General features: G+C 44.4%; 1 protein-coding gene across 2 annotated transcripts in view; it reads left to right on the forward strand.

The window, feature by feature from the left end:
- ARHGAP45 (Rho GTPase activating protein 45) overlaps positions 1-26037 on the forward strand; it is a 48637-nt gene extending 22600 nt beyond the window's left edge. Inside the window, exons 4-23 of one of the 2 annotated variants that reach the window (XM_007436634.4) lie at positions 417-501; positions 1407-1479; positions 2753-2831; positions 5398-5535; positions 6446-6510; positions 6685-6795; positions 7570-7650; positions 8519-8701; positions 9914-10051; positions 10505-10695; positions 11673-11830; positions 14517-14603; positions 15297-15389; positions 16333-16496; positions 19810-19998; positions 20548-20685; positions 21515-21741; positions 23061-23310; positions 23421-23514; positions 23763-26036. In XM_007436634.4, coding sequence (XP_007436696.1) covers positions 417-501; positions 1407-1479; positions 2753-2831; positions 5398-5535; positions 6446-6510; positions 6685-6795; positions 7570-7650; positions 8519-8701; positions 9914-10051; positions 10505-10695; positions 11673-11830; positions 14517-14603; positions 15297-15389; positions 16333-16496; positions 19810-19998; positions 20548-20685; positions 21515-21741; positions 23061-23310; positions 23421-23514; positions 23763-24136 — 2918 coding nt within the window. In that variant the 3' untranslated portion in view covers positions 24137-26036. Of the gene's footprint in view, positions 1-416; positions 502-1406; positions 1480-2752; positions 2832-5397; positions 5536-6445; positions 6511-6684; positions 6796-7569; positions 7651-8518; positions 8702-9913; positions 10052-10504; positions 10696-11672; positions 11831-14516; positions 14604-15296; positions 15390-16332; positions 16497-19809; positions 19999-20547; positions 20686-21514; positions 21742-23060; positions 23311-23420; positions 23515-23762 lie in introns of both variants that reach the window. The other variant, XM_025172182.2, reaches the window with a different exon arrangement.
- Positions 26038-27053: the final 1016 nt, after the last annotated feature.

The following is a 27053-nucleotide window of genomic DNA, read 5'->3' on the forward strand; positions in this document are numbered from 1 at the left end:
AAACAGAAGGAAGCTTTTAACAAAAGGCACAGCAGCCTGCTTTAGTTTAAATTATTAAGTTGAATTCACTACGCCTTACTCAAGTTATTCTTTGCTTTGAAGAAATATCTTTTTGTTTGATCAAATCTTCATGTTCTCTAAGGCTTCTTCCACTTTGCAACCTTTCTTTCTTTCTTTTTTCCACCAAAGATTGTTTCACACTGAAATATTTCAAGCATTTTATTGTATTGTTGTGAAATGCTAGCTTGCTCTTTTCCTTCCCCCCCCCCCATGGGGAGCATTGGAAAACACACAAAAATGTACAACCTTATTGTACTACAGCTCTACAGTTCTGCTGTGTATCCTGTAGGATGCCTTTTAAGAAGATTGATGGGTTGGGGAGACTGTCATTGTTTCCTTTCCATCTGCATTTTTAGGCTTCCACTATGAGTCCAACAATGAAGCTGAAAAACGTGAATTTGAAAAGGCCGTGGAATTGATTGCTGTCTCCTTCAGTAGCACGTAAGCAAAAGATCAGTTCAAAGGCCATTTTTGAAGACGACTTAACAGATTTTAGAATCACAGAATCATAGAGCTAGAAGCCATCCACTTCACGCACCGCCTCCCCGGCACTAGTTGGATGTAGGAAATTCAGCGTTAACATCTCTAACAATGCCTCTGCTTGAAATCCTCCATGACAGCACGTACTTAGAACGTCTTTAGAAGATGTTTAATCCTATTGCTGATATTACATCATAATGGTAATAATAATAATAAAAAGGTAACCCAAATCAAAGTGAGGAACAAACCCAACATCAGAGATATGTTGATTTGGATTTCTGCCGTGAGGAGTTTCAATGGCACCTTCCAACTCTTACGCTTCTAAAAGAAAGAGCACTATTGTCTCTTCCTCTTGAAGAGATATACTAATGTTTTAAACATTAATGTTCAATATCACTACTCCAAATGATGCCTGTACTTCTTTGTAGTAAGAAAAATGTTGTTTGGCGAGGGTTAAAATAGTAATGCCGTGGGCCTCAGATGCTGTTTTTCCATTTAGTGGTATGGTGCAATTCCAAGTAGCATTTTCTTAGTGATTATTTGGGTTATAATGCTGAGTAGAGGATAGGCTTGACGTAGGTTGTTGGACTAGAACGCCTCTAAGCTCCTGATAAATGGAACTGCAATTCCCATCGTCTCCCAACCATTATTCATTTATGATAGGGGGTGATGGGAGCTGCAGTTTGAAACAGTTGAAGAACATTAGAGTGGAGCAAGCTGTATTTGTGCAATCCGCACTGTCAAGCAAAGATATCACTATTAGCCTTTTTTTGAGGCTCAGTGATGGCTTTTGCTGCTGTTACTAACCTGCTAGTTATTCCCTATTTCATCAACCTTTTTCTTGTTTTGCTTTTTTCCCCCTCCAGTGTCTCTGAATTCCTCATGGGAGAAGTGGACAGTAGTACCATCCTTTCAATTCCTCTTACTGATCTGAATCAGGTGAGCCCCTCAGTTCGTTGCCCAGAAAGGACGAAGTTCTGCTTTGAATGAGAAAGGCCCAGGTTTAATTTCTGGCATTTCAGGATCCTGGGCTGAGAAAAGTTGTTCTTTCTTTGCACCCTAATTCCAAATAATATGATTCTTAGGGCCTAAGAAACACACTCTAAAATAGTTTGGTTCTAAATTGTGATGAGAGAGTTGAAGTCCACACGTCTTAAAGTTGCCAAGGTTGAGAAACACTGTTGTAGTGGGAGAAATTTGAAGAAGGAAGTGTTCTGTAGCATGCCTTCAGCTCTTGGATGAAAGGCAGGGTATGAATATAACAAGTAAATATATTTAAAACACTCCAAAAAAAAAGTAAATGCATTCTTTCCATTTGTTTGTTTTTAAACCTGCACTTGAAATGCAAGGAATCAATGGATTTCTGCCATTACAATGTTGTGGTTCTTGTTCATTGGATTTCCTCCAATCTGAATTTCAGTCCAATAAGAATTTTATTTCTAGAATTGGAGCCCGGTCACTGCTTTAAATGAGCAAGACATCATTCTCATGTTACCAAGGTGCTCATCTAGATTGATAAAATACTGCAAAAAAGCCGTCGTGATACGACGGCTGGGAATATTATATGTCAGTATTCCCTCTGAGACGTACTTACTGTTAATCCATAGGCTCCTGAGCGCTATTGAAACACCACCTGAAAAGAATATCGGATATGGTCAGCGTTGCAATCCCCTGAAAACAGCTTTTACTCTATAATAACATCATTTCATAAATGTTTAAGGGTGATAATTAATCCAAAAGGGGATAGAACTGACGAACTGTATTCTACTGAGTCAAACGGTCGATCTATCTAATTCAGGATTTTAAGGAGAAGCTTATTCCAGTCCTCCCTAGAATTTTAAGGACTGGTTCTGGGACTACGGAACGAAAAGCTGTCAGAAACGATGCATGTGGCACTATAACATAATAATTAAAAAGAAAAAGAATATACTTCTAATGTATTGGTTCTGCTAAGGGATTTTATGATCCAAATTCTCAAGAGAGAAAATCTTTCAATGTAAATTATTTCAGAAGCATAGGGCAAACAAGGAAACCATATTCATCTATTCCATTTCCTGTTTACATTTTTCGTTTTCTAATGGAACCGTGGAACTAAGGCATTGCCTCCATAAAAGGTGGCTTTGGGCACAAGGCAGGGTCAAAATAAGAAAGCTGATATCACAGAGGAGCCCTTAGAGGCTCTGATAGTAACTTTTTTCTCTCTCACTCCTAGTCGGTGGAAAATCTATATGGGGGGATTACTAGTTTGGGAGCAGAAGATGTGCTGAACAGTAGAGAAGACTTCAGTTCAGGTAAGAACCATCTTTACTGGTTTTTTGGTCCCTTACTGGCTTCTCATGAATTGCGCAGAGTTGTGCACTGATGAAACATAGAGAAATAACCTTGATGACATCATTCAGGTTCTTTCTCATGCCCCTAATTATGGCACACACATGTCCTTTTTTTTTTTTTTTTTTTAATCTGCGCTCAGTCGTTACCGACTCTGCAATGACTGCTTGGACGAGTCCTTTTGCAGTTTTCAAGGCAAGTGTTTCGGAAGTGGTTTGCCAGAGCCTCCTTCCTAGAGCAGAGCCCAGCTGGTGAGCGCAGGAGGCGGGGTTTCCGTTGCTTCGCGCCCTTTTCGGGCGCGCACGGTTTTTCGCGCTTACCAGCAACTGCTCCTGACTCCTTTTTGCAAGGCACCGCCAGCATTTTTCCTCCCACCGGAGTGAGAGTCCCCATTTATCTACTCACGTGAGTTTTCGAACTGTTGGGTTGACAGGAACTGGGGAGGAAACAGGAGCTCACCCTGTTAACGCGAAGGCTGGACTCGAACCGCTGAAGTGTCGACCATTTCTGGCCAGCAACTTTCAGCGTCATTAAGCTGCTGCGCCACTGCGTCCCCTTACACATGTCCTAGCAACCTCTTATTTCCGCTGAGCTCCCATAACATCAATTTCATCCCATCTTCAGCTCATGAGTGAGACAGCTTGCTATCTTTGGCTGTATCAGTGTTGAAGTAATCTTTTCACCCTTATTCTGACATTCTCCAAAGGCAGTAAAATTCGTTAGGCTGCGTCAGCCATTATCTTGGAAGAAGGCTTTCAGTGACTGGCAACAAAGGCATTAGTGACAGGAGAGGCAGCAAATTTCATGCTGCAATCGTTTTTGGTTGACTCAAGGACGGATAGGAAACACACAGCTCAGCTGTGCCAAAAGCTCTCTCTGATATCTTGTGTTCTGGAGCTCAGATTTTTTTCATTCTTTTTCCTTGCTCTCCATCACAAATGCACACAGATTAAATATTACAAAAATAGCTGTTACCTTGTGATGCTTTTTATGGCATTTTAATGATGTCTAGAAGAGCGGGTGTACATTCGGAAACCACCGCATGAAAAGAATGTGGATGTAATCAGTGTTTTATCAATGCAGAAAGGGCTGCTTTTGAAATTAGCTGAAGAGTATATGAAATTAGACTATGTTTAGAGCTGCATGGAGTTAGATTCTGGCCATAAAAGAATAAAATGAAGAGAATTCACATCTTTGGGGGTTCCAGTGCTTTTCGAAGTAAGGAAGATAGGAGGTGTTAAAGTAAAGTCTTCCATAAATGAAAAAGGGGAAATGTTCTGTAGAAAATGTATATGATGCCTTGGCAGTTTTATTCTCCTGATTTAGTGGATGTTTTTGTTGAAGTTTCTCTACTTTTATTGTTATAGTGTATTCCTTGAAAAAAATGTCCTTGGGTTACATCAAAGTCGGTAACATGGTGCTTTCTCAGTATGTTTTATTTTGACTTCATCTGCTCTTACATGGCCAGTAGTGAAAGACTGTGGGAGTTGTAAATCAAAAAAAAAAAAAAATTGAGAACACAGGTTGCCTACCCTTGGTTTATTTTAATGATATATTCTTGAACTTTTATTGTCAACTATCTTGGAACCTATTACTGAATAGATATGTAAAACTCCATGGTGTTGTTGAAATAAGCAATAACATAGGTTAAAAATAGTGGTGTGTATTCTTCAGAAATTAGAGACCAGAACTGAGAGTTCGGATATTTTCAGTCTCTGTAATTCTTTTTAATCTTCTTCCAAATTTACCTAGTGTCCAGGAGCATATGCAGGCGGGGGGGGGGGGGGTAAGAAAATGTCAAGATGGTAATATTATTTGTGCAATTGAAGTGAATGCACATTAAAAAGGGGTGGGCTTCATCTGCGCAATTGTGATGCCATTTTGATTTTATTGACACATACAGCCGCTCAGATGCCATTACTAGTATCTATCAATTATTGTCAGAAATATTCTATTAAAATATGCTGGTAGAACTGACATTTGTATATTTCATCATAGTTCATAATTTCACAAGTAATGGATTTTCAACTCCCACAATGCCCAGCCAAAGGAGTCACTAGCTAGGGATTGTGGGAACTCCAGCACATCTGGGTGGTACCAGGTTGATCTACTGATGTCAGCCCTTTGAGGTAAATCACATCAGGAAACTGACACTATAAAAACCATAGGAACTCTGTTTTACTATTAGAGAATATAATAACAGAGTCCTGAAAGTCTGACAGAGTTTCCCCCCCCCCCCCCCGTTTTTTAAAGATTACCCTGAATCAAGGCAGGATAATCCTTAGTTTTTTCAGACCCCTTCTTCTTATGCAGATCTAAGCTGACATTTATGTAACCCCTCTTGCATTCTTCAGAGCTATCTCTGCACTTCTCTACAACTGAGTAATCTTTCAATGTAAGGTTTTAGCAAGAATCTTTTCTTCAGTTCAGAAACATTATCAAGCAATTAAAATTGTGCAACAGGGAACAGTGCCCGCGTAACCAGGTGTGTTTCTGAGTCTTTCTTTGCTACCTTTCATGCGATGACAGTGCGCCTGTCAGGAGAAGAGGTGGATGTGCTCCTGCAGAAGTGTGAAGGAGGGGTGGACTTCGCCCTCAATTATGCCAAGAATATTTCCAAGTACATGAAGGATCTCATCTACTATATGGAGAAGAGGACGGTTCTGGGTGAGTTGAGAGAGAAGGGGCAAAGCTAAGCTGATTCAATGCCTTTGGGGGGATAAGCATCTGCCATGCAGAAGGTCTGTAGTCAAGGTCTACAGTATTCTGTGTTGCTTTGTCAAACGAATGCTCAAAGAAACCCTAGTAGCTACCAGGATTCCAAAACTGAAATAGGAATACAGGAATACAGGAATACAGGAATACAGGAATGCAGTGCTGGTTTCTAACCTTCTTCCCTTGCACCACTCTGTCAGTTCAACCCCTGAAACTCCCCCTTGATAGGTCTGGGCTCCATCTGCTTTTGGCCCTCAGTCCTCAAGAGGCTGTGCAAAGTACGATGTGGCCCCCAAGCTAACCACCATTACATCCTTCTGATTTAATCCAGTATTGTCTATTCTGATTGGCAGCCAAGATCTCAGAGACAGGAGGGTATTTGCCTGTCATCCACTACCTAATTTTTTAAACTAAAGATCCCAGGGACTGTGCCTGCAACCTCCAGTGTACAAGAAGCTTGTTCTATGATCTGCCTTATACCGGGCTAAATTATATCCTTAGTTTACTCTCACTAGCAATGGCTCATTAGCATTTTTGGACCAGAATCTTTCCCGGCCCTGCCTTGAAATGCTCAAGAGCGAATGTGGAACTTTCTGCGTACAGATCAGGTGCTCCGTCCACTGAGTTAGAATCTCTCCCTATCAAAAAGCAAGTGGATAGAGCATCTGTACATTCGGAAATTGGCCACTTCTAGCCCCGTCTCATCCTCCAAAGACCTGGAGGGAAAAATTACGGCTCTCCAACTCTGTGTCATGGCAGAAGTCCCTGAACACTTGCTTTTTTAGGTCAAATAAACCTAACCTGGATCAGTGTCAGTATTTTTTTTGTCCTCCTTGTTCCCCCCTCCTTTTTTTTCCCTCAGAAATTGAGTTTGCCAAAGGACTTCAGAAGATAGTGAACACCTGCAAACAAACCATCACTCAGGAGGTAAGCCTGCTGTGGCATGAGCATAATGCAAAGGGATACGCCATTTATTCATTCTATTTGGATTTCCTGAGCAGAAGACGGGGGTAGAGGCCTAGAATTTGTCTTCTGGCTCCCTGGTCAGCTCCAACTGCTCTTCCTTTGGGTGTGAATTAATTCCTATGGTTCACTTCTCAGCCCTCCATGCCATTCCTCTCCATCTACTCGCTGTCCCTGGAGCAAGACATGGAGTACAGTCTCAGCTCCCTGCAAGCTGCTACCACTTTGCGAACTGAAACGTACCTGCAGGTAAAAAGAAGGCTGTGGCAAGATTGGGGTGGGGGTCCTTATTTTGTAAGCCCCCCAGAGCACGCTAGAGTGATGGTTATGGTGTTGGACTGGCACTGGGGAGCCTCAGGTTCTGATCCCCCCTCAGCCAGAGAAGCTCCCGGGGGGACTTTGAACCAATGACACTCTCTCTCAGTCATCCTACCTCACGGGGTTGTTGTGAGGGAAATAGAAGGAGGGAGTGCAGAACAGCCACCTTGGACACCTGAAGGAATAGCAAGATGTACATCCAACAAGTAAATAAATAAGCAGTATCCATATCAATAAAGTTAGCCTACCTCTGCAGAAGACTGTTGTACAACTTTGACTCTCTTAAGAGTAATACCGACATTAATAGTAATACCACCAGAAAAGGAGCAAGAAGGCCTCCTCTCTGAGGGGTGAGAAGCCCCCTTCCCTTGAGGTAGGAAGAGGATCCCACCTGAATCTCCTTCTCTCTCTCTCTCTTTTTTTAAATCAAGAAGTAGTGAATATTGCACCACTGAAAGCCACTGAGTTTGCTGCTAAACTTTGGTGCAGCTGGTGATTCTAAGGACCTCCTGCGAGCAACGTGGGTGGGGAAGCCAGCTCTAAGCCCTGCCCCACAGCTACTCTGAGTCAAGAAAGGAGTGGGCTGGGGTTAGGTCAGGGTTAGGACTCGGCCTCAGTTCCCGGCCTGCCCAGGTCCTCTGAACGCAGCCGCTTTCTCTCCTCCGGCAACCAGGCTGACCCCGCCTCCTCCTTTTTCTTCTTCAGCCCCTGTCCCTGAGGCGCCTTGAGCATGAGAAGCGGCGGAAGGAGATTAAGGAGCAGTGGCACCGAGCACAGAGGAAGCTGGTGAGATGCTCTTGGGTAGCCCTGCAGGGTCCTGAGTTTGTTCAGCCCAGAGGTCGTAGCAGTTTCACGCATCTCAGGCGAGTCTGCAGGGGCGTCTCCTGGATGCAGTCAAAGAAGTCATGATGCTGGCCACAATGGTGTGATTGAGGCTCTGCACACATTTTTTATGTGTGGGGCACATTTTTAAAAGTAAAATTAAACAGTGGAGGTGAGGAGATGGCATCTAATAGGATTGGGGCTGCCTTTGTGCCACACAACTTCCACATTAGAAAATATAGGTAGTCCTCGCTTACCAACTGCCTTGTTCAGTGACTTTGTATTGGTGTAAAAAAAAGCTTTGCAACTAATCCTTGCATTTATGACCACTGCAGCCTCCTGCAGTCACGTGATCACCATTTGCAAGCTTCATAACCTGCTTGTGACAAGCAAAGCTAATGGAAAACATGGCAGTAAAATCATAAGTCATGGTCACGTGATGTTTTGCTTAATGACCACAGTGATTTGTATAAATACTGAATGGGAAGTGACATCATAAACCTGTTGTGGTCACATGATTTTCCACTTAGCCACCACTGGGCTTAGTGACAGAGTTGCCAGTCCCAATTGTGGTCACTAAGTGAGGACTACCTGTATGCTGGATTGCCAAGTCTGAGCAAAACCGAACTGTAGAAATTCAGGATTCAACTGTCCTGTTGGACTGGAGCAGCATAGAAACCCCAGTAAATAAACAAACAAAGAATGGCTGTAATGGCAGGAGTTGGGTAGGCCGCCCCTTGCTGATGTAGGCACTGATGATATTACTTAGTTCAATTATACAATGTTTGCAAGAAGAAAACCAAGCGGGATGCTGTTTTGTGTTTCCCCCCAGCAAGAGGCCGAGAACAACTTGCGCAAGGCCAAGCAGATGTATATGCAGCGCTCGGAGGAGTGCGAAAAGGCCAGGCACGTGATGGCCAAGGCAGAAGAGGACCAGCTGGGGTCCAGCAGCAGCTCCGCCACCTTGAAGACCTTGGACAAGAAGCGGCGGCTGGAAGAAGAGGCCCGGAACAAGGTGGGCGGCTGATGGGAGCAAGTCGGACGGGCCCTGGAAACTGGGAGTGATTTGGGATGGGTCGTTTTGAACTTCGTTTGGGACCGACTTTGCAGTTGCCATGGTGTTTCCTCTCTCTTGATTGAAGAGTCTTCAAAGCAGGGGTGTCCACAGGGTGTGGTGGCCGTGATAGTGTGGTCTACGTTTGGCCTGTTTTGATGTGCGTCAACACACATAAAACAGGCTCAGGTTTGGTCACACCATTATCTTGACCTTTTCTACCATGCTCTACTTCAGAGGCTGAGGCTTTCCAGTTTATAAAGCTCAAACAGCAACTGCAAAAGAAAAGATAACGCTCAGTTCCAAAGTGGGTCAGAATTCTCCATTTCTCACTGACTCCTATAACAAGTTGGAAATAACCAAGCAGTTTAATATTGCTGGTGCTGATATCTGGCCCAGTTTTCTGCCACAAATGGATGTTTATAGAACCCCCTACTTCAATCTGTTGACAGGCTCCATAGTATCAGTTTGAAAGCTTACTTTTAACATCTAGCATCTTGATGCTCAGCAGACACTATGCTTCCTCTTATTTTATGTAAATGTGTATACCTGTGTGTGTGTGTGCATGTGAATATATAAAAGCAAACTTCAGTCAGCTCAGCAGACACCTACTTACCATACTTCCTCTTATTTTAATATATATATTAAAGCAAGCTTCAGTCTTAAAGATAATCCTTATTTCCAAGAATACTTTTGGACCGAGAGGCTTTCTTAGAAATTAAAAAGTATAGGAGGATGCATTCCCCCTCTAATTATTTAGAAGTGCATCAACCTGCCCACCCCCCAAGAGATAAACTAAGAAACATCTTGGGAAGCTAAAGGGGGTATGGGGATCAACTTGCTAGCCTTCCAAGTGTTTTGTAACGGTTCATACCTGCCAAAAGAAGCCATTTAGTAAAAGTAACCCTTACCATACTCTCAAATTCCAAACATGTTTACGAGAATCCCAAAATGGGAGATTTTAGGACTGGGAAACTTGGACTTGTTGAAAGGGAGAAATTAATTAAAACAGAGATTCTGGGGTGAAATGCCACCTAATTCTACCTTCTTGAGCAATGTTGTTCTCGAGGCACAAAAATTATGTCCTTGTGGGGGGAATTTAATGTTGAATCCATCTATCCTCGTTACCCGTCCCCTGCGTCTCTTGCTGATTCTAACTCTCTGCCAATTCAGGCTGAAGAGGCCATGGCAACTTACCGGACCTGCATCGCAGACGCCAACACCCAGAAGCAGGAGCTGGAGGACACCAAAGTGACTGCGCTTCGGCAACTCCATGAGGTGGTCAAGCAGAGCGACCAGGTCATAAAGTCGGTGAGTTTGGCTAGCCCTTCCCACCAACGTGGTTCAGCCCTTTTGGTCCTTAATGAGGAGCTGCAAGCAAACGTGCTCTGGCCCATGGTCTTTGAAGGACATGTTTGTTGACATTAGAAGTAGAAACTTGGTTTTTGTCTCAGTGGGAGCTGAGATGTTCCCAAAGACTTGTGTGCTCAATCCTGGTTGTGGGTTTTGGTCTTGCAATAAGATCCTTCATGCCCACACTGGAGATGTTTTATTCATATTGATGATTGATGATGTGCTCTCAAGTCAGTATTGGCTCTTAGCAACTACTTAGATAGGTTCTCTCCATGACTTTATTCATATATTTCACCCTGTTCTCTGACATGTCACCCATTGGGGGGAGATGGGCGGCATACAAATTTAATAATAAATAAATAAAAATGTTTCTCTCCATTCTTCTTCTCTTCTTTGATCTCTGGATTCCAGGCTACCATTTCCTTCTACCAAATCATGCACATGCAGACAGCCCCGCTGCCTGTCTATTTTCAGACCTTGTGTGAGAGCAGCAAACTCTATGACCCCGGGCAACAGTACGCCTCTCATGTCAAGCGGTTGCAGCGGGGGGACGAACCCGAGACACAGTATGATTTTGAGCCCTACGTGTCAACCAACAACTGGTAGGGTTTGGTGCTGAACCACTTGCCTGATGCTCCTGACAAATCCTAATTAGTCCTAGTAGACTCTGTTTTGATCAGCCTTCCCCAGGTGTGTTGGGACCACAACTGCCAGAATTCCAACTCAGCATGCCCAAAGAATTCTGGGAATTGAAGCCCAACCTATAACATCAACCAACCAACCTATTTGAAATCAGGACTGCTTCCTCCTGCCCCCCACCCCTGCATTGTTCCTGTGGGCAGGGAGCAGGGGAAGGCTACTGCCCACGGGCCCCTTCCAAAAATTGTCAGGGTATTAATGACATTTAATATGATAGAAATAGGAAGTGATTAGTTGTATGGGGTATAATTATGGTGACCATATTTTCTTGGAAAAAATAAAGGACAAACTTGAAAAAGGGGCAAATCTGAAAGAGGTTCATAAGGATCAAAAAAATTGTTTATGTTTATAACTTTGCTTTACAAAGGAAAATTCAAGAGCAACACCAAGAAAACCTTTACAAAAACGCATATGCTAATAAAAAATCGAAAAACAAACAGTATATGTAAATTTATTTTAAAAAGACAATTCCATTTCCATATTTTTCATATGAATGTGACAGACTGTGCATTAAGTGGTACCATTTGTATGCCAAAAGTGAAATGACCCAAATAAAGGACAAAAGTGAGTTTTTGAAAAATAAATAAATCTAAAGGACAGCTTTCTGGAAGAAAGAACTGTCCTTTATAATAAAGGACATACAGTATGGTCATGGCAGGTATAATTGTATTAATTGTGTTTCAGTAGTTTAACTTGAACAGACTCTAAAGTTCTGTCCTGGCCACGTTCAATGTCTTGTTCTGACCTCGCCCATCCCAAGGGCAAGCCCTGGCAATGGCTGTTAACAGATGGGTTTGCCAAAGCTGAATTGGGTGGGTGACTTGGCAAGAGGTTAACCTTGCTTCCTTTCAACTCCTTTGCAATATTCCCTCTGCAACAGGTCTCCGGTGACTCGGGCAAGAAAAGGCAGTTACAGTACTACTGAATTCACAGGAGCGAGTAGCTCCGACTCATCCAGCAAAGACGGAGCAGCCTCCGAGGGTGACGCAGCCGCAGGGCGAGAGCCACAGAACCGTCCCATTCAACTTGAAAAACGAGGTGAGGAGATAGCCTACCTCTTCTGCTGGGGCTGGTTTTCTGTGCCCCTTCCACCCCATATCTGGCCCAAGGACCCTTGGTTTTGTAAGCGTGGATAAATTCTCCAACAGGACTTGGCTTCTGTTGGAGAATTTATCCATTTACCATTCGCATTCCTCCCTTGAACAATTGCTGGTAAATTCAGTATGAATTTGTTCCCAAATGCAGAATAAGTATTTGTCCGCCTGCCTGCCTGCCGCCTTCTTTCTTTCTTTCTTTCTTTCTTTCTTTCTTTCTTTCTTTCTTTCTTTCTTTCTTTCTTTCTTTCTTTCTTTCTTTCTTTCTTTCTCTTGATTCTAACCAATTCTGGGGGTTGACAATTCACTGGGAGCAAAGGCTTGCAAAACACAAATGTCTCAGATAGCTTTTTAAAAAGTGTTTGAAGGAAGAGATACTAGGAGGAAGTGCAGGGCCAGTACACACCCCTGCTTGTGAGCGTTTGGGGAAGTATTGAGTAAGGTTGCTCCTAAGCATCAGAGGTTGCATTAGGTAGACCCCTTCAGTGTTCCCATATCTTTCACTAGACCTGACTTAGAATTGTAGACTTTTAGGCGAGACCCTGGCGATCTTCTAGTCCAGTGTTTCTCAACCTTGGCAGCTCTAAGATGTGTGGACCAACTCCCAGAATTCTCCAGCCAGCCTTCAATTCTGGGAGTTGAAGTCCACACATCTTAGAGTTCCAAGGTTAAGAAACACTGTTCTAGTCTAACCCCCTCTCCAGACCATCCCAGACAAATGGCTGCCCCACCTTTTAAGTATTGAGGCCCATTCCCCATTTCATCCTGCAAATTAAAAATGGAAAAGAACTCTGTCACTAAATGTATGTACAGGGAGTCCCCGGGTTAAGAATGCCTGGTTTAAGGACAACCCATAGTTAAGAACGGAGCCTATTGTAGCAAAATTCGAGTTAAATACACAATGATTCGAGTTCATTACACAATACTACTTATACAATATTCAGTATTATACAATAATACTGTTCCGGCTTACATATAAATTCGATTTAAAGACAGACCTTGGGAACAGAACTTGTTCTTAAACTGGGGACTAGCTGTATTTATTTTATTTGTGCATTCCGTGCTTTTTAAAATATTTTTCTTTAAAGGGAGGAAAGGAAGGAGCTAGACCCAGATAAGATACGTAGGCGAACCTCTTCGCAAAACAGGTCCTGCTGTTATGTGGCTATGCCTCTACAAGGATCACAGCGCAGCGTCTTTTTTCTGCCCTGTCCCCATGAGGTCACTGTCATTTTGTCCCCAGCTCACGATTAAGCCTGGCTTGTTATCTTTAGCTGTTCCAGGATTCAAATAGTATTCTCCCCCGCCCACACCTTATTCTGCCACCATTAGCCTCAAGGCAAATAAAATCTCTTACTCTTTGTCACCTAGCCCTGGAGGAAAGTCAGGGACCAGCAGTGACTAGGAATAGAGAGTGCAGAGGCGGGAGCGGTGGGGACAGGATGGAAAAAAGATGCTGCCAGAGCAACAGGGACAACCAGTTCCATGCTGGGGGCTTTCTGCTGACTCCAAGATGCATTATCACTCAGTCCTGGAGAGAGCCCTCGTGTGCATCTCAGGAGAGATCAGGAGCAACAGCAGCTGGTTGAAAGGAAGGTAGCTGCAGTAGAGCATGCAGAAAGTCAGGCAGGTGGACATTCATGCCCTGTTTCTGTGTTGAGAGTGTTTGGGTCCCTCTGATGCAGCAGTGTCCCAGAATTGTCTATTGAGTGCAGGTAGGGAGATCATGCAGAGAAGCATCAGGTGCACTCTTTCTGTGGGTGGAAACTTTGGGTTTCCCACCCAGAGAGAAAGAGAGTTTGGAAATGAGGCTCCCTGTAGCTGTTCTGTACCAGCTTTCCATCTACCAGCTGGAGGAGAACAGGAGTTGTAGTTCAACGTACAGCTTGGTCATAGTTAATACGAGTTTGAATAATGCAATATTTGCGTACCAGGTCACCTTTAATGTGAACCAACATTCAGCTAATGCGAGGCTAGTGCAGGCACAGTTGGGGTTACCAGGTTACTGTTAGGGCAGTGTTGTCCAAACTTGGCCACTTTAAAATGAGTGGACTTCAACTCCCAGAATTCTCCAGCCAGCATGGCTGGCTGGGGAATTCTGGGAGTTGAAGTCCACTCATCTTAAAGTGGCCAAGTTTGGACAACATTGCGTTAGGGTTTTAGACATTGCTATTTCAGTCTGCATTTGTTTAACTTGGCGGGCGCGTGTGCTGCTGCCTGGAGTAATATATGTTAGTTTTCGTGATTTGTTTTGATCGGTTTAAGAAGTGTCCTTAGCCAAGTGGAGAGAAGGAGATTCCTTCAAACAAAAACACTATGAGCGCAAAAAAGAAGAGGCTTGTTATTACATTAGAGCAAAAATTGGATGTAATTGAACAGGATTCCTGCTGAGCTGGAACCAATTACCATACTTTACATCTAATTATGATTTTGAATAGTGCAAATCTGAATAACACAACCCCTTCATGGGATTCATTATCCGCACTAATCAAGGCCCAGCTGTATTTGGAAAGTGCCTGAATGGGGAAGGCTCTTCTGCCGCAAAGGACTGGTCGGCAATGCAGAGGCTCGACACCTGGTCTGATTCTACGCACGCAGGAATGAAATCTGTCTTGTCCTTGGCTCCTTAGGTGGGCGAGGTCACCAGGCACACAAGTCATGGCCGACAGCCATCACAGAGAGCAAGGACAGTCTGGAATCCTCTGGCACGAGCTCAGGTATCCTTCCATGTTCGGACCTGCGGATTGTGCAAATGCAGAATCCAGAAGGGCACATTAGGAACCGAGCTGAAAAGAAACTATCAAGATCCCCCTGCCTACCTGCGTCAATATATTCATTCATTCATTCATTCATTCATTCATTCATTCATTCATTCATTCAGTTTATAATTGATAAATGCACCCTCTTGCACTTTACCACCTATGAAAAGAGTAGTTAAATTCAGGGAGCTTTAGAAAAACAACTTGTTTCTACCCTTTAGTCACTCAAGAAGACTTATTCTGCATTTTGAGTTGACCGCTGTAAGGTGGGCTACACTCAAAGAGAACATTTGACCTGTAATCACCAATAACCTTCATGGTTGTGACAAGATCTGGAAGCTCAGCCAGATTCTACGTATTCCACTCTCTGGGCCGACCAAGGCTCCTAAGATGCCCCCAAACTATGGAGTTTTCCTTCTGACAAATCTCAAAAGCTGGAGCGTGAACCTTTGGGGGAAATTCTTGCGGGATGCAGTCAAAAAAGCCACAAAGGCAGTCACAATGGTGTGATCAGAGCTCCTCCCGTTTTTTTTCCATGTGCCACATGTTGATCCCTAGATAGGCCTGTCTTTGATGTCTTTATGATTTCCTTTTTCTGCTCTCTGGGATCTAGTTTGATAACTTCTAAGACCAAGGCTCTCTCTTGGCTAGGTGACTTTCCTCAGAAGTTCCAGCAGATGCCTTCAAATGGATCGCTGTCGCCTAGAGATGACCCTGATGAAAATTCACCTTCCTTTGAACAGAGTATGTACTAATGGAACAATACATACCAGTGGTATAAATCCTCCCTGTAGAGGGGGGACTAAGGGGCAAACCTTTAAAATGGGGACAAGATCCACAGCCAGAGGCTGGAGGTTCCCTGTAAAGGATAGTAAGGAGCAGGTCCTTATTTTTTTTTCCCAGCAGGTCAGAAGACATGCCTAAAACACACCTTTGCTTTGTTTTTTTAGTTCTACGTTGTGTACTGGAACGCTGTGCATTGTACATAGCTGTAACTTTTAATTCATTTGGCCTAATCCCCCTCCAGATTTCCATAAGTGTGTATAATCAGATAAAAAGAAACAAAACAGAATAAAAAGCAACCTTGATGCAGTGTTACCATATGCATAGAATCAGGGTGGGAAGGAACCTCAGAGGCCCAGGGCAGGAATCCTCAGACCTTTGCTTGAAAAACGCCAGAAATGGATCCCCCACCACTGCAGGAGTCAGGCTGCTCTGCGGCCCAGTCGCTCTCACGGTCAAGAATTTTAAGACATGATTTTAAGTGTGATCAGGATTCTTTTGGGTGGCGCTTTGTCTATCCATAACGGCGCTGTTAAGCATCAGTGAGACACCATGGAACAGCACACACGCCTTGACGGCTTGACGCATCACGACTCCTTTTTATGGTGTTTTATGGTTGGGCACATTAGGAACTGAGCTGGAAAGAAACTGAAAACATACCCCTAACCACCTGCATCGAGCCAAGGATGATAGGAAATTTGCTAGCTAACCTGGTGCTAAGCAGGAGCAGAAAAATACTCCCGTGCAATAAAAAAAGATAAGGAGGAATATGCTTCATCCAAAGGAAGGGGGAGCACGCTCCATTCAGATTCTCTTTGGAATTAAAATCTAGATGTCACAGTGTATTGTGGGGGTGTTTCAGCCTCTGCGTAAGCTTTTACTTCTTTTTCCTTCTGGCTTCCAGGCATTAATGAAATGACTCCAGGAATCTCTACACCCACCGGCCCTTTCCGGCATTTCAGCTTGTCCAAAGCTGCACAGACCCATCGGCTGAGGAAGCTGCGGACCCCCTCCAAGTGTCGGGAATGCAACAGCTATGTCTACTTCCAGGGAGCTGAATGTGAAGAGGTAGGGTGGGTGCTTGGGCTGAGGGGAGGCGGTACAGAGAGCAGAGGAAAACATCAGGGCTGGTTGATCTTGAGTTTAAAAGGGAAACGTGGAGGACTTTTTTCTGCCTGGAACTAAGAAGCCAAATTTTCCTAAGGTCAGTACCTTCAACATTATGTTGGATTTCAGTTCCTATAAGCCGCTTACAAAGAGCTTGTGGGAACTGAATTCCCAGTATACTGTACTGGGGACCCTCCAGCATAGCTCCCCAGTCAGCGGAAAGCATTCTCTTTAGCTCGTTGCCATGTTCTTCCTTCAGCGGTGCTGGACGGCAGATACAAAAAAATTCCATTAGCTGCAAGACTTTGCCCTTGTGATGCCAAGGAAGTAGAAGACATGAGCCACGTTCTCCTGCGCTGTATCTTTTACCAAGTCCCACGGAGTAAATTGCTCGCACCCCTGATCAGCAAGCAGCCTGGCTGTCAAGAATCAGATTATCTTCAAATGCTTCTCATGGATGACCGGCCTTACGTTACAGCGCAGGTAGCCAGGTTCTGCGCGGCGGCAATAAAGATCCGTCAACATCAGATAGGAAGCTGCTGAACAGTTTTGCAGTAATGGATTATAGCCAACTAGTATTTTAATTTGCATTAACAGTTCCCAAAGAGACCTGAAAATACCACTTCGAGAGTCAGGGGGCCTTGCTGAGTGAATCGATTTTGGTAGGGGTGGACTAAGTAGGTGACCATGAAAAAACAGACAGAAATATCACCAACACATTTCAATTTTAGATATTATCATTTTATCATCACCTTATTTTAGCTAACAATCAATAATTGTAGGATATCATAATTTAAGGAGTAATAATTACACTATAGGATAGGCCGTTTGACTTCATGTATAAATGACATTTAGGCGGCCAAATTATAACTATGATATAGATTTTACTTGATATTATTATATCTAAGATTTTTAAGTAGACATGTTATGTGCATTTTTAGTTGTACTGGTCTATGACTGTAATAAACTGACTGATTGATTGATTGACCCTCCAGCATGAAAGAGGCTGAAGTAAACTACCCTGAGTTGGGTGACCAACTAGCCTGGCAACTTTTGTTGTAGTTCTAATAAGTGGCAGCTCTGACTGGCCTTGGCTCATCCTGAAAAATTAAGCAGGGTCAGATCTGGAGAGGAGACCACCAGGAGACCCTGTTTTATAGGTTAGACTGGGAAGTTGGAAAATATCCCAGATGAAAGAAGTGTCAAACCACAAAAACTGAAAACTGCCTAGATGCATCTATGGGTTCTTTCCCACAGCTGTGTTACCACACATTCCTTCAGTCCTTGAGCTGGCAAAAAATAAAAATAAAAAATCGTAGTATAAAGAGGCAGGAGATAGGGGCTGTCCTTATAGTCTGAAAGTGGGACAAGTTAAGGAAGTATTTATTTATTTTTGCTTAAATAATGTATTTGTTAGTTGGTGGTCTTGGTTTTGTAGTTTCCCTTCCCCCCAGGCATCACAGGATAATGGGAAAAGCATCCAGAATTGCTTTTTCTAAAGTGGGACAGGGCTGTGGACGAGGTGAGCTTTGACTGCAATCAAAAATCACTCTTGCTCTGCGCATGCTTGGTACGGGTTTGGTGTGATTCCAGAATAGCATTATTCTGGAAATCGTGCTCTCCCAGAACAACGCTATTCTGCAAAAAATGTTCTTCTGTAATGCTCTTCTGGAACAGCGCTATGCCCACGTTTAGAAGGAGCCCACAAAAAACTCCTGATGGGGAGGGGGGTTGCAAGGTGGAATGAAGAGTTCTCCCACTGCAGTGAGGAATGCCCCCCCCCTTGCCTATCAGCTGTTTGGGAGAGGTAAATCAGTAATAAAAATGACACCTTGAAAAGGAAGCTCCTTGGTACAAAATGGGACAGATTTAGAAGAAAACTGCATTGGACAGAAAAAGGTGAATTTTCAGTCTCAGCCATAGTGTTGGTTTCTGTCTCATTCTTGTGTGAGTGTGTGTGTGTGTGTGAGAGAGAAAGAGAGAGAGAAAGAGAGAGAGAGAGAGAGAGACCCTTTTCCCACCCATCAGTGAAAATTTGCTTGATTCCAAATCGAAAACTTAAAACAGAGGCACTGCCCAATTCCAGTATTGCAGCACTTAAAGGCACTTTGCATGATTCTAGTCTAGATTTCAGAGTAATACCCTGGAGTCAGGAGGAGAGCTTTGGGGGAGTTATATGTTTTAAAGAAAAAGTCAGCGTTCTGTGATTCAAACAGCTTTGAAAGTGATTTGCCTGTGGAACTGGACTTAATTGGCATCCAAAAAGAAAAAAATCCTCTTCAAAGCAACAGCGGACTGATCAGTTTCATCACTTCTCTGGTCAAAGTTCACCATGGACTTTTTGCCAAGTCCTGGATGAAAGGAGAGAGGGAGACTCTTGAGATTTGTAGCAACCAATGTTGTCTGCAGCCTTCCCCAGCCAGTCTGAAGATGAAGTGGGGGGGATCAAAGACACCCACATAGAACCCCCCCCCCCAAAAGAAAAGACTATTGGCGAGAGCACTTGTCCTATTTTTTAAAGACAGGTCTACCATTCTTTCAAGAGTGGCAAACTGGTGTTTATCAGGAGCCAAGGGACACCTGAGCGACCCACTGGAAAATACAGGTCAGGCCCCTCCACAGAACCAGGTGCCCTGACTCTCCATCAGCCCAAGCCCAAATGGCCATAAACAGCTGGGGTCAGCAAGCAGAGGGAGAAGGAGGTGGACAGCTTTCAACAGTTCAGAGTAGCTAATGGCAGCTTGGCAGATCCCAACCCTCGATCGTATCCTCAGTGACCCTCTCAATGAAGTGCTGTGGAGTGTTCATCCAGCGAGTTTTGTGTAGGGAGAAGAGGGAAGGCATGACCTCTGGAATAACGAAGGATGGATTTCAGCTGCCTGTGTGGCTGGCTTGAAATGAAATTAGGGCACTGTCATGAGGCTGTATACACGAGAATGTAGTTACCAAGGCATCTTCATGCCCTAGTTAGTGGAGCATGAGGATGAGCCCCATGAAGTCACCAGAAAAGCTGCTGGAACAACATTTGTCAACCTTGTCAACTTTGAAATGTGTGGACTTCAATTCCCAGAATTCCCCAGCAGCTGGCTGGGGAATTCTGGGAGTTGAAGTCCACGCATCTCAAAGTTGACAAGGTTGAGAACACTGCTGGAAAGCGACCTTACAAAGGGCTTCTTGATGACATGTTGCCCTCCAGTGGCGCCTTCTGGAACTGCACCATCTCCCTCGCAGCATGGCTGTTTCACCTCCACGCTCTCTGCCCCCTCTTTGCCAGTGTTACTTAGCCTGTCACAAGAAATGCCTGGAGACTCTGGCCATTCAGTGCGGCCACAAGAAACTTCAAGGCAAGCTGCAGCTCTTTGGGCGGGACTTTGCACAGGCTTCCCACACCAGCTCCGACGGCGTCCCCTTCATCGTCCAGAAGTGCATCAGTGAGATCGAAAGGCGGGCCATGAAAACCAAAGTAAGTGGTGGAACATCTGCTCTGCATAAAAGAAATCAGATATAGGGGAGAACATTATTCTGCCTCAGTGTTGCTCAGCCTTGGCAGCTTGAAGATGTGCCAAAGGGAATAAAATCAAGTTGTGCTTGAACTGGGATCTTTCATGTGATAGAAGGGAAGAACCCGCGGGAAGTAATTCTATGGGCCATTTAATTAAACAGAAAGGGAGGCAAAGTTATTTTTTGCTCTGCCCTTATCCACTTTTGGCCTGCAACCCATAGGCTCGTAAAATGGTTGCACGCTTCTGTTATAAAAGCAGGGCACGGTTGTAGTCTTTTTTCCAAGGCGACAGCCGTGGTGCGATTGAAGCTCTGCCTGTTTTTTATGCACGTGGGACGCCCATAAAAAGCAGGCAGGGCTTCATTCACGCTGTTGGGATTGCTGTCTTTTTTTTAACCATACCTTGCAGGCACCCCTGAAAGAAGGACATCTGGGGGAAGGGTCTAGTGTCAAAAAAGTCAAGATGGTAGCCCTCTTTCGCCAATCGATGCTCCTTTCTCTCTTCCGTAGGGCATCTATCGCGTCAATGGGGTGAAGTCCCGCGTGGAGAAGCTCTGTCAGTCCTTTGAGAATGGGAAAGAGCTGGTCGAGTTGTCTCAGGCCTCACCACACGATATCAGCAACGTGCTGAAGCTCTACCTTCGTCAGGTGAGGCAGCCCAGGGTGCCCGTGATCTTTGGGCCAGAAGGTGGAGCGTCTTCCTTACCGTCGAAAGCCTGGTGGCTTTTTAGCACCAGGGGCCGAGGAGCAGGAGGAAGCAAGCATCCTGCTAACGTAGAAATGCAGTTATTAATGGTGTGGAAAATACGGATGGAATTATTTCTGCCTTCCTTTCCGTTCACTGAGATTAATCCAATGAAATGGATTCACAGAGATTGGGTGACAGGCTCCAATATATAAATATATTTCTTCTCCACTTTTCCCTCACCCAAGTTAAATCCTGCATCAGTCTAGCTCAGGATTTCTCAACCTTGGCGACTTGAAGATGGGTAGACTTCAACTCGCAGAATTCCCAGGGAATTCTGGGAGTTGAAGTCTACCCATCTTCAAGTCACCAAGGTCCTAGACCACTCAATACATTTGATGAACTCGGCTGCTGCTCATGGAAGCTGATACCTTTTAATAAAATGTTTTAGTTGGAAAAGGTGCTACCCAACTCCTCCTGATTTTTCTTTCCAAATCTATGAGTAAACCTATGAAATTCACTGCCATAAGTTGCCACCATGGCACCCTTTAAAAGAGGGTGAGATAATTTGCAGAGCAGATCTATGGGCATTAGCTTGGGTGGATCTCCCAAATTCAGAGCAGCATCAAGCTTTCAAATTCAGCCTATGGGCTTCCTAAATACACCTGGGAAGGATGAAGTGGTTTGATCCAGTAGGATAAGGATCCACGTTCTTGGGTATTGGTTTGTAAGTAGGCCCGCATGCCACTTGATTACTAGATACTACTTTCCTGTGATTCTTACTCCTTTCAGCTCCCAGAACCAATCATGCCCTTCCGGATGTACAACAGCCTTATGGGGTTGGCCAAGGAGACCTTGCAGGGTAGGTCTGACAGCAGGGCAGGGAGAAGCACTGGTGAGCCGGTGGACCGAAGCAGCGAGATGGAGAAAGTCGTGGTAACGAAGCTGAAAGAGCTGCTAAAAGATCTTCCACCCAAGAACTTTGCCACCCTGAAGTGTATCATGCAGCACCTGAAGAGGTCAGTTGCTTCACCTGGCACCTTGTGGTCCAAATGTGGTCAGGGAACGAATTGCAGGCAGCTGCTGTTCCCTTGTACCTGGAACAGGAGGCTGCGTCTCCTCTCTCCTGTAGTGAGGACTTGGTCAATCTCTAGGTGGACCTCGACTCTGAGAGATGGAAAAAAGAGAAGCAAAGTGGCCTTTGGCTTCTCTTCTGCTTAGCTGACCTAGCGACGATTGCGCTGAGCATCTCATGATTGGTTTAGTTTTGGCTTAGGATATTGCGGGAACCAAGCTAGGCAGGTGGGTGACCCAGGATTAATAACAGAAATTCCAACTTGGGCGGTCAGTCAGCACCTTTGGAATTTGGTGAGCCTATCATGGGCATTTTCACAGAATGGTTTTCCTCATTGAAATGCCCGGTAGCCACTTTTTACCAGGTGACGTGTGTCCAAGCAAAACAATGGTTTTCTGTCCCTTTCCTCCTAGTCGTGTGTATTTTGCATAGAAGCTATCTGTAGCTCAGGGTTGAACTGGGGAGTCCTTGGCACTCTCTGAGCCTGGTTGTTTTCCTGCAGACATTTCATTACCCAGCTAGATAACATCATCAGTGCGAGGAAGTGTGGGTTTTCTGCCTGTTTATATACAGTAGCTTGCCCTGCCAGTTTTGGTGGAGTTGGGGTTTCCACCCTGGTGTTTGTATTTTGTAAGCATGCATTTGGGCTATGTGTATTCTTTACATGGCTATATAGTCCTTGTAAAGAAGAACTATAATAGAATCTGATTTATTTTCCATCCAGCATGCTGCAAACTAAGGCAGGGGCATGTGAGCAGGGAGGGTCCTGAGTCAAAAATGGCAAGATGGCAACCCTCACATGTGCCACGTCCTGGCTGCCACAGAGACTTTTTTCATCCCCTGCAGATTCTCCTGAAGTGGGATGTGGAACTTGCACCGCTGTCAAGAGTGGTGTCTAGGATATAATGGTGATTTACTGGGAATCCCAGAATTTCAGGTTTAGCATGATGTTGAATTCAGCTACTATGCCTTACTTAACAAACCATAGTTAAGTAAACCATGGTTGCTCAATTTATGAATCCAGCCACTAAGATGTTCACTCTGTTGGATAAATATTAGTTAGCTCAACCTTCTCCACTGTGTTTGCACTGCTAAATTTGTTTGCATTTCAACTCTTTCTCATGCCCAAGGCTGGTTTGAACTTCATTCTGCATGATATAAAGCAGCTGTCTGCATAAAATTTAAAAGCCTTGATGTCTAAAATCAGGCAGAGGACCTCACAGTTAAGTCCTGCATACATCTCTTTGTCCAATTCTTTTCTAGGATTATAGAACTTGAAGATGACAATAAAATGTCTTCTGGCAACCTGGGAATCGTCTTTGGCCCCACCTTAATGCGCCCCCGGCCCACCCAGGCTACCGTCTCCCTCTCTTCCCTGGTTGATTACCCCCATCAGGCATGCATTGTTGAGGCACTCATAGATTTCTATGCTGCTATCTTTGAATCCAATGACGTATTTCCAGAAGGCTCAGATGAAACGGCCAGGGAAGATGAGGAGTTGGTCAGGAACCAGGTGAGTGGAACCTGATGGAGAGGCCGTGATTGCCATTGATGATCTTTTGATCAATGTCTTCCTACCTTACAGAGCTAATCTCACTAATGCCTTGAATTCCATGTGTCCAGGAGGATGAAGGAACACAACCCCACAGTGAAGTCCAGTACCTTGAGGCAACCTCTGAGCAGACAGAAGCCGCTCTTCATGAAGATTCATACAGAGGTGAGATGAAATCTCACATTTTAAAGTTTGACATAGAACAATCAATGCTATTCTTGTAAGGGTGATGTTCTTACAAGACTTGTTTTGTACTAGTCTGAGTGAAGAGGCAGAAATTGCAGGGCTAAAAATGGATGCTCTTGGTGCCAAATTTTGGCATCACAATTCATGAATGCTCTAAATTTGTGCCACAAGCAGCCCTTGGACAGCCCACCCTTGGCTCAATGGGGTTCATTTTCTTTTCTTCCTAGAACCCGACACTCCCTTTATCGATTCGGATTCTGATCCAGAAGATGTCACAGATGCAGCCATTGAAGGAGTCCCACGGGCCAGCTCAGGTCCAGGAGGCAGTGAGACCAGTGGTGAAGAGGAGAGTCCATCTGGTGAGGAAGCCACCGAGGAAGCGGTCCTGAGGCAGAGACACAGCGTGGAACAGTCAGATCCTGAGGATGCTTCACCCCAACATCACCTAAGCCCAGCAGAAGGTTGCTGGGAGGCAGAAGGAGATGCTGTCTTCAGGAGTGGAGATGAGGAGAACAGCAACAGGCAGGTTGAAAGTCCTCTGGCAGACCTCAACACCAACCAGTCCAACAACTTGCTTTTCTCACACTCGCTGTTCAACTAAGAATGTGTTTTCAGCTTCCTGGCGTAACAGAGAAAATTATGCCGTGATCAGTTGAGGGAAGCCGTGAGTCCTTTAAGTGTAGAGACTGACATTGAAGAGATGGCCCTCAACTGCTTTCACAGAGTCATCCTTTGAAGTCCTTCTGGCTTTCCGGGCTCCTTATTTTTTTAACAGCCTGCTTTTAAATTCTTTGTAATACCAAAATGACATCTGGGGACTCTGTGGGAAGAGGCAGGGAGGAGGCTATGTGAGGAGAGACATTAAGGCCCACAGACACTGGAAAGACCTCTGCAACATCAAAACTTTCTTAAAACACCTTTCTCTAACCTAATGCCCTTCTGAAATTTTGGATCTCAGCTCCCATCTTTCTTCATGTGTAGTCCTACTGAACAAGGGGCACCAGGTTGAGGAATGCTATTTTAAAAGAACAGCCACAGATACAGTCACTTTGCACTCCCTCCCATTCCTGAGGTTCCATCCCTTTCAGGAAACAATACACCCATTTTGATCCTACGTCTTCAGATGTGTTTGTTTAAACATTAGCAGATTATATTTGTTTTTAAGTAAAACCACTTCAGGATGCTATTTTAAAAATCAGGGTACAGAAAAAATGCTCAGTTATGAGCTTTGCTGGATGACAGATTACTTGAAGGCTGCAATCCACATGTGCAAATCCTACTGAGGTCTTAGGACCAGGTTTGGGTTGCTGATGTGGAGCAATCCTATCAGGAAAAGGGGGGGAGGGGGAGAGGGCAATATGCTTATTGCACAGCTGTATGAAAGAAAGTGCCAGTATAGCCAGGTGAACGTCTGGGCTGTATGTTATGAGGGTTATACAGGTAGACCATGCTTACTGACTGCCTCATTTAGCGATGTTCAGTTACAATGGCGCTGAAAAAAGTAACTTTATGACCATTCCTCACACTTACAACCTGCGCAGGTGTCCCTGTGGTCGCGTGATCGACATTCAGGCACTTTGCAACCAGCGGGCATTTATGACTGCTGCAGCATCCCCCAGTCACGTGATCACCATTTGTGTGCTTTGCAACTGGCTTGCCAAAAGCAGAGTCAGTGCAGAAGGCGGCAGTAAAATCGGAAGTCACGGTCACCTGATGTTTCGCTTAACAACTGCGCTGATTTGCTTAACCACCACAGCGGAAGTGAGGTTGTAAGTCTTGCAGTCATGTGATGTTTCACTTAGCAATCGTGGCGCTTAGCAACAGAGTTGCTGGTCCTAATTGTGGTCGCTAAGCAAGGACAACCTGTACTCTCAAGTGGGATCTCCTGGAGAAATCCACCATGCTGTTTAGTCTGCCAGTGTTCAGTTCCTGAGAAGCCACCGAGATCTAGCAGAAAGGCAAGGTATTTGTGCGGTAGATATGCTTCAGCCACCTAAACAGCTTTTAGAACCGCTGTGGACAATTTGAGGACATTTCACAATAAAGGCCTAGCAGAACTGCTAAGTCACCGCTAAGAGTCTGTTTGTACGTAACAGGGTTATAGCGTTCAGCTAAGCGAAGGCATACGTATTTATCTGTGAAAAAGGAAACCGCTGCAAGAAATCTTGCCTTCTGGAGAAGGCGGGAACGGTAGTACACAGCCAAGTGACTCTCTTGGTATTTTCTTGAGGTGTGGATGGGGAAAGTGAGTGAATAAAGTTGTAGTGCAAGTTTTCAACCACTGCTTGTATTTATACATAGGTGTGTATGAGTAAGCCTATTTTAATGGTTTCCTTTTAAACTGCTGTACAGAGTTTTGGTTTTGTAAGACTTGTATCAAAAAAAGAAAGGCAAATATATTTGGGAAAGTGATATTTCCACCCAATAACTGTGTTTAGTGTCTCCTGGTTAATTCTTTGCATAAAATTTCAAAGTTTCTGTAACAGGAGCTACTCCAGGCACGTGTGGGATCTTTCCTTATAATCCAGTGTTTTTCAAAGTTGGTAACCTTAAGATGTGTGGAGTTCAAAACTTCATGTGTGGAGTTCAACTCTCAGAATTCCCCAGCCAGCATGCTGGCTGGGGAATTCTGGGAGTTGAACTCCACACATCTTAAGGTTGCCAACTTTGAAAAACATTGTTCTAATCCTTTCAATTGCTCTACTTCCAGACAGACAGATTGGGCTCATGCATTGTGCTGAACCATGTTCTATTTAACCATGGTTGATGGCTGAATTCACACAATGTAACATCAAAACCAACCAAACAATATTATAGTTTGACAAGGATCCGGAATCACTCTACAACATATTTAAGTGATAGCCTAAGCTATCCCTTAAGAGACCAGTGATTAAGAGACCAGACCAGACCAGACCAGCAAACGCAAGCAAACCACAGTCGGTCACATTTGACTAACCACATATTTTTGGATCTTTGGGTCAGCCAACACTTCCTGGATTTTTTTTGATACTTCTCATTAAAAAGAATTAGAAATCCAACAGCCTGATCAGGATTAGAGCCAGTACTCAAAGAGGAAGAAAACAGCCTCACCTGATTATTTTCCTTCTTTATGTTCACAGAGGAAGAGGAATGGAGCATCCATGACTGCCGCAACCCTGTTTCAAGGCCACTCCTTCCTCCCCTCTCTATATTCGGAGGTTTAGCCCAGATTAAAAGCCACCCATCCCTTTAACCCAAATTCAGATGATATGTAAACTAGCACTAAGGCAAGTAAGGGGACACGGTGGCGCAGCGGCTTAATGACGCTGAAAGTTGCCGGCCAGAAATGGTCGCTTCAGTGGTTCGAGTCCAGCCTTCGCGTTAAACAGGGTGAGCTCCTGTTTCCTCCCCAGTTCCTGTCAACCCAACAGTTCGAAAACTTACGTGAGTAGATAAATGGGTACTCTCACTCCGGTGGGAGGAAAAATGCTGGCGGCGCCTTGCAAAAAAGGAGTTGGGAGCAGTTGCCGGTAAGCGCG

Source organism: Python bivittatus, unplaced genomic scaffold (assembly GCF_059951505.1).
Source record: "Python bivittatus isolate LINGU-HERP-01145 unplaced genomic scaffold, Pbiv_v1 ctg000580_np1212, whole genome shotgun sequence".
Taxonomy (NCBI): domain Eukaryota; kingdom Metazoa; phylum Chordata; class Lepidosauria; order Squamata; family Pythonidae; genus Python; species Python bivittatus.